At 45.4% G+C, this 7,500-nt stretch overlaps 1 protein-coding gene across 1 annotated transcript in view; it reads left to right on the top strand.

The window, feature by feature from the left end:
* dnah5l (dynein, axonemal, heavy chain 5 like) overlaps window positions 1–7,500 on the top strand; it is a 105,071-nt gene that overhangs the window by 89,456 nt on the left and 8,115 nt on the right. Inside the window, exons 83-91 of the mRNA XM_031308623.2 lie at window positions 393–563; window positions 1,913–2,164; window positions 3,455–3,581; window positions 3,669–3,790; window positions 3,903–4,052; window positions 5,086–5,250; window positions 5,365–5,582; window positions 6,804–6,859; window positions 7,016–7,137. Coding sequence (XP_031164483.1) covers window positions 393–563; window positions 1,913–2,164; window positions 3,455–3,581; window positions 3,669–3,790; window positions 3,903–4,052; window positions 5,086–5,250; window positions 5,365–5,582; window positions 6,804–6,859; window positions 7,016–7,137 — 1,383 coding nt within the window. The remainder of the gene's footprint in view (window positions 1–392; window positions 564–1,912; window positions 2,165–3,454; window positions 3,582–3,668; window positions 3,791–3,902; window positions 4,053–5,085; window positions 5,251–5,364; window positions 5,583–6,803; window positions 6,860–7,015; window positions 7,138–7,500) is intronic.

Below are 7,500 nucleotides of genomic sequence, written 5' to 3'. Positions count from 1 at the left end.
TCTGATGTTTTTGTCACTTTTTTTTATTATTATTTTTTGGGGCTTTTCCACCTTTAATGTTGACAGGACAGCTAGGTGAGAGGGAAGAGAGGGGGGGGGGTCAGTACACGTGCGCCTGCTCTACCCACTAATCCAACCCGGCAACCTGTCACTTTTTTCCAACGCCTTTTTTAGCGACCAGAACACAACAAATGTTGAGGATGACTCATGTTCCCTCCTGCCACCTAAAGAGAGCTCTGATCTTTCTATTTCTAAGTTCCCTAACACATGTAGGGCTGCTGCCGGTCCAGTCAGAGAGACTGAGGGGAAATTAAGTTATTTTAAAAACGTTAAAGATTCCCCAGCCCTAACCATCTACATAGATCTGAATGGTCCACCTTTGTGGTCCCCAGGAGCTGGAGGCGGAGCGAGTGAAGCTCTTAGAGGAGGTGACGTCCAACAAGAGGAAGATGCAGGAGCTGGAGGACAGTCTGCTGTTCAGGTTGACCAGCACCCAGGGGTCCTTGGTGGAGGACCAGTCTCTGATCGAGGTTCTGAGGGTCACCAAGACCACCGCCCAGGAGGTACTGCTGTCTGTCTGTCTGTCCTTGTCTGTCTGTCTCTATCTGGGAGTCTACTCTACTGCTGTCTGTCTGCCTGCCTGCCTTTGTCTGTCTGTGTCTGTCTGTCTCTCTGTGTCTCTCTGTGTCTGTCTGTCTGTGTCTGTCTGTCTGTCTGTCTCTCTGTGTCTGTGTCTGTCTGTCTGTGTCTGTCTGGGGGTTTACTGTCTGTCTGTCTGTCTGTCTCTCTCTCTCTCTCTCTCTCTCTCTGTCTGTCTGTCTGTCTGTCTGTCTCTCTGTGTCTGTCTGTCTGTCTGTCTGTCTGTCTGTCTGTCTGTCTGTCTGGGGGTTTACTGTCTGTCTGTCTGTCTGTCTGTCTCTGTCTGGGGGTTTACTGTCTGTCTGTCTGTCTGCCTGCCTGTCTGTCTGTCTGTCTCTGTCTGGGGGTTTACTGTCTGTCTGTCTGTCTGTCTGTCTGCCTGTCTGTCTGTCTGTCTGTGCTCCTTTCACATTGTTACTCACTGTGGACTTCTATTTATTTCACCAAATTAACAAGCACGTCTTTTGAGCAGCATAACACAGGTATAATGGCCTAAAACATAAATAAAGGTAAAACGTGATGTTTATTTTTCAAAAATAGAAAAACGGTTGAATCAGGGAAAACATTTTTATTTTTCTACTAAATGTCGGCGGGTTCTAATAAGACGGCTTTATGGACGGTTGGAATTTAAAGAATCTGAAGAACAATACGTCTTTTTTTTTAGCTTCTTTCTAGAGTAAGTATAGCCTAGAAATCTAGACCACCCTAGCAGCAGCAAATGTAATTTGCAGCCAGGGTCAGTCTAGCAATTCTCTGTTGGCTTGCGAGCTGGAAAAACCAAACTTTGGCCGGGCCAATCACATCGTGTATAGAGTCGGTGGGCGGGGCTTATGGCTGCTGCTGCTGGTGAACAGCGGTCTTTGGAATCGGCTTTGGCCGCGACTCTGGAAGACTTGGAGTTCAGCTTTTCTTTGAGAAAAGAACAAAGAACGGCACTGAAGTCATTCTTAAAAAAGGAAGATGTGTTCAGAGTTTAAAGTTGAATCTATCAACTAGCGTTGCTCTGATTGGTTGTAGAGCTATCCTATTGCGTGCAGAGGGAATTTAAAAGATAACCGTTTATCCCGCCCCTCGGATTGAACCCAGCCAATGGTGAGTTCCCAGACCCAACATCTGGATGTGGGTCTGGTTGGTCAGGATAAGGTAAGTCTTTTTTCTTTAGCAATCTTTTAAACAAAAGCTGCTTTTTCAAACCCACTGGCGGTATTTTGTATCGTGAAGGTCAGTGTATGTCAACTAAAGACAAACAAAACAACGTTGTCTTTTCCTCCAGGTGAGCGAGAAGCTGTCGGTCGCGGCGGAGACGGAGGGGAAGATCAACCAGGCCAGGGAGGAGTACCGGCCCGTGGCCACCAGGGGCAGCATCCTCTACTTCCTGATCGTGGAGATGTCGCTGGTCAACGTCATGTACCAGACGTCTCTGCGCCAGTTCCTGGGGCTCTTCGACTCGTCCATGCAGCACTCGGCCAAGTCGCAGCTCACCTCCAAACGCATCGGCAACATCATCAACTTCCTCACCTACCAGGTGTGTTCACGGGCAAATCTTTCAGTCTGACCCAGAGATATGACCCCTTTAGGGCCCTATTTTAACGATCTAAGTGCACGGCGTGAAGCGCCTGGTGCAGGTGCGTTTAGGGCGTGTCCGAATCCACTTTTGCTAGTTTGACGGCGGAAAAAAGGTTCCGTGCGCCGGGTGCATGGTTCTAAAGAGTTGTACTTAGTGTCTTCATTAATCAGAGGTGTGTTTTGGGCGTAACATGCAATCAACCAATCAGAGATCATCTCCCATTCCCTTTAAAAGCCAGGCGCGTTTGGACCTTGGAGCATTGCTGTTATGATGGAGGATTAGCACCGTAATATTTTTATTTGTAATCTTCTGCATGTGTGTGTGCTGCTGTGCGTCCCTGTGTGTGTAACAAGCATAGTGTGCACGCTGTGCACGAGCCTAGGAGCATTTTACTAATGCTCTGTTAAAATAACAATGAAATGCTGCGTTATTGACTTTAGACCAGGTTTTTGTTGGTCAATGGTGCCATCACTTGCCGCTGCCTCAAGATAGCAATACGCCCAGAATGCACCTGAACACACCTCCCTGTAGGACCAGCACGCCCAGAATGCACCTGAACACACCTCCCTGTAAGACCAGCATGCCCAGAATGCACCTGAACACACCTCCCTGTAAGACCAGCATGCCCAGAATGCACCTGAACACACCTCCCTGTAAGACCAGCATGCCCAGAATGCACCTGAACACACCTCCCTGTAAGACCAGCATGCCCAGAATGCACCTGAACACATCTCCCTGTAAGACCGGCATGCCCAGAATGCACCTGAACACATCTCCCTGTAAGACCAGCACGCCCATGGGCGCAAAGATGGGTGCAAAGATTGGTGCAGGTGCATTTTCCCTTTTTAAACGACGTGGGTGCTGGACAGGAAACTGACAACTGCGTCAGTCTTAAACTAGCAAAGACACTTGCATCAGATTTTGCACTGCGCCGGGTGCAACATAGGGCCCAGTGACTTGGACATGCCAATAAAATAAAAACACAGAGGCTCTAAGGTCCCTGCCAGCGTGAACCAAGACGCCCTTTATTTACTTCCACATTTTCAGTGGCAGTGCAGCTTTACTCTTTCCTGTTTTACCTTTCACAATAAAAGCCTAACTTAAATTCACTCAGCATTTCACTAAAGAGGAAACTATGTGCTATGGAGGAGAACAACAGTCCGTTCTGCACTGGTTCTTGGACCTCCATTTCTCAAGCTTCCTGTTGGAAGGTGTAACTGACTTAGTACCTGTTTGTCTCTCTGTCAGGTGTACTGTTACACTGCCCGGAGTCTGTATGAGGAGCACAAACTGCTGTTCACTCTGCTGCTGGCTCTGAAGATCGACCTGCAGGCGCGAAACATCTCACACGCCGAAGTGCTCACCTTCGTCAAAGGTACCACAACAATCCTCCTCTTCCTTCTCCTCCTCTCTCCATTCTTTTCCCTTTTCATCTGATGGGGAATGCTGTTTGTGTGTGTAGGTGGAGCCTCCCTGGATCTGAACTCTGTAGAATCCAAACCACGGCGCTGGATCCTGGATCAGACCTGGCTCAACCTGGTGCAGCTGTCCAGCCTGCCGCCATTCACCCAGATCCTGAGCCAGGTAGAACCCAAACCCACTCAAGTTGTAGCGAGTAGAACCCAAACCCACTCACGTTGGAGGAAGTAAAGTTGGAACATGTAGACCTACAGAAGTTCTGTTTCCTTGTGTCCAGGTGAGCCAGAACGAGCGTGCCTGGAGGACGTGGTTCGACCATCCGACGCCGGAGCATGCCAAACTGCCAGATGGCTACGAGGAAAAGCTTGACACCTTCCGGAAGCTTCTGCTCATCCGGAGTTGGTGTCCCGACCGAACCACCGCTCAGGTCTGACTGCCAAACATAAATAACCGCAGGGCAAAACTAGCTAAGACACAGCTGATGTAGCTCCTACACCAGTTCATAGTCAAATACTTTCTGCTTATGACACGTTTACTTGTTTACTTTGTCTCTCGTTCCTACGGTGTAACGCCGGCACTCTAGTTCTCTCTCTCTAGTTTCTCCTGTGTATCGGGACTTTTAAAGGTCCTTTTATATTTATTTACTCACCTGATTTTCACTTTTGAGACATTTTTTTGACACCTTTTAAAACTTTTTTGTTACTTACTTTTGACGTTTTTGTCATGTTTTTCAACAAAAAAATTAGTTAATATTTTTGACGTTTTTTACGCCTTTTTAGAGTTTTTTTTCTACTTTCTGAGTTAGTTTTTTTGACAATATGTTTGAGGTTTTTGTCGCCTTTTTTGAGTTTTTTCTCCAAAGTTTTTTTTGCTTATTTTTTTGAGATTTTTGTTGCGTTTCTCAACCAAATAATTTACAATATTTTGACATTTTTTATGCCTTTTTTTTTCAAAAAATGTTTTAAACAGCAGGGCTGTAAGTCTAATTTTATACATATACAGAAAATGACACAGAGAAATCCATTAAATGTACATTGTCATTCCACAAAATAACTTGAACATTTCATAGAAAACTGACCACAAGATGTTTTATACAAAGAAAGATAAAGATTCTTAGGCTAGTTTGATAATTATGAAATTGTGAATTGTTAACAAAATAATATCGGAAACCATGGGATAAATCTGTATTTATTTTATTGTTTTAATCCCAAAAGTACACGTTTGTGCCATTAATTAAACTCGTTCCGCCAGCACTCTAGTTCTCGCTCTCTAGTTTCTTCCGTGTATCGTGACTTTTACAGGTCCTTTTATATTTATTTACTCACCTGATGCACTGTTAGGACTGCATCCAATTCCGTTGTAAATGTACAATGACAAAGACTGTTCTTCTAAGGTGTAATGCCGTCACTCTGGCAGCGAGAATGAAATAGAGTGTATTTGTATTTGTGTGTGTTGACCAGGCGCGTAGCTACATCTCGGACTCTCTGGGTCAGCAGTACGCTGAAGGTTTGGTTCTGGACCTGGACGCCATGCTGGCAGAGAGTGACAACAGGACGCCGATGGTCTGTCTGCTGTCGATGGGCTCCGACCCGACTGAAAACATAGAGAGGCTGGCCAAGAACAAGGTGAAGGAATGGGATGGATGGGTGCAATGGGGGAAGAGATTAATGTACTGTTTTAGGCTACTTAATAACATGTTAGTGTGAGATTTTGGACACAACGCTGCTCTCTGCCTGCAGGGGGCGCCGTGCCGTCCCATCTCCATGGGGCAGGGCCAGGAGGTTCACGCTCGCAGGCTATTGGCCAACAGCATGACGGACGGCGGCTGGCTCCTCCTCCAGAACTGCCACCTGGGACTGGACTTCCTGGACGAACTGCTGGAGACGGTCACAGCGGCAACGCCAGAGAGCGCGCACAAGGGTTTCCGCGTGTGGCTGACGACCGACGTGCACCCCAGGTAACGAGACGGTTTCACACACACACACACACACACACACACACACACACACACACACACACACACACGCGCACACACACACACACACGCACACACACACGCAAACGTTTGTTTCACTATCTTTGTGGGGACCCGTCATTGACATAATGCATTCCCTAGCCCCTTACCCTAACCTTAACCATCACCACTAAATGCCTAACCTTAACCCTTACCCTCACCCTAACCATAACCTAATTCTAACCCTAATCCTAAAACCAAGTCTTAACCCTCAAACAGACCTTTAAAGTTGTAGGGTCCAGCATTTTGGCCCCACAAGGCTGTGCAGACCCCACAAGTATACTGTATTCCCCGGTTTTTGGACCCCACGAATATAGTTAAACAAGAACACTCGCACACGCACGCACACACACACACACACACACACACACACACACACACACACACACACATGAATACGATTCACATTGAAGAAATATAAAATGCAGGTGAGGGTTTGGTAGAAACTTATGACTCATATAAAAACATAACAAATGTCAAATGTAAACATACAAAATCACCAGCAGCCTACATTTGAAGTATTAGCAGGGTTCAACAATCAGGGTTGTCCGTGTCCTTTTTCGAGTTTTTTCTCCAAAGTTTTTGCCACTTTTTTAAAACATTTTTGTTGCTTATTTTTGACTTTTTTTGTCACGTTTCTCAACAAAAAAATAAATACATTTTTTATGCCTTCTTAAAAAAACAGCAGGGCATTTCTAAGTCTTACTTTATACATATACAGAAAATGACAAAGAGAAAGTTTTATACAAAGAAAGATAAAGATTCTTATCCTGTCTAGTTTGATAATTATGGAGTTGTGAGTTGTTAACAAAATAATATCTGAAACCAGAGTTTGTCTGTCTGTCTGTGTGTGTGTGTGTGTGTGTGCGTGTGTGTGAGTGATGTTTGACTTGTCTCTCTCTCCGAAGAATTTTGAGTGCTTTATGTAACCGACACACACACACACACACACACACACACACACACACACACTCCAATTTAAAAAGACAGCTGGTCTTGGTGCAGCAGCTTTGCAGCTTTGGAGAAGGTTGCTGATCTAGTTAACTTTTTGGCAGTCACAGCGTTCATCAAACCAGAACAGATGACATGCTGATGCTTTACCAGGAGTTAAAATGTCAAGTTTGTACTGAACATCTCTAATGTCACTGTGTGTTTTGTGTACAGATTTCCCATCACCTTCCTTCAGTCCTCCATCAAGTTCACCAACGAGCCTCCTCTCGGTAAGAAACATCTTGTCCCCGAAGGGCGATTGGGTGTGCAGCAGATATAAACACATACAAGACACATGAATACATACATATTTAGGTAGTCATATATTGGGCTTCTGGTCCTGGTTACGATTGGTTTAATGAATCGCTCGTATCCGTCTTCATCAGGGATGAAAGCCGGTCTGAAGAGGACGTTCAGCGGCGTCACTCAGGACCAGTTAGAGATCAGCAACCTGCCTCAGTGGAAACCTCTGCTGTACGCCGTGGCCTTCCTGCACACCACCGTGCAGGTCTGTTCACAGTCTCTCTGCCCGCTCAGAGCTTTAAATCTCCACAAAATGATGACTCACCTCCTGGCAAAAACCTCGTTCAAATATTGACTACAGAAGGTTTAAAGCAGGGGGGGTCAAACTCAACTTCACTACGGGCCAAACTGGAAAATAAGACTCGCATCAAGGGCCAGACATGTAGAGTTCCTTGACACGCTTAATTTAATCAAAATAGTAAAATATCTTTGACTGTATTACTTTTTTTTTGGACATATTTGGCGCATTTGTCGCATTTTTCGTCATTTGCAGTTGCATTTTACAACTTTTTTTGTGGCTTTTTCCAACATTTTTGTCACTCTTTTCAACGTTTTTGCTTTTTTTCAA

This window comes from Sander lucioperca, chromosome 23 (assembly GCF_008315115.2).
Source record: "Sander lucioperca isolate FBNREF2018 chromosome 23, SLUC_FBN_1.2, whole genome shotgun sequence".
Lineage (NCBI taxonomy): Eukaryota > Metazoa > Chordata > Actinopteri > Perciformes > Percidae > Sander > Sander lucioperca.
The sequence above is the reverse complement of the archived record's forward strand: the minus strand, read 5'-3'. Positions and strand labels throughout refer to the sequence as shown.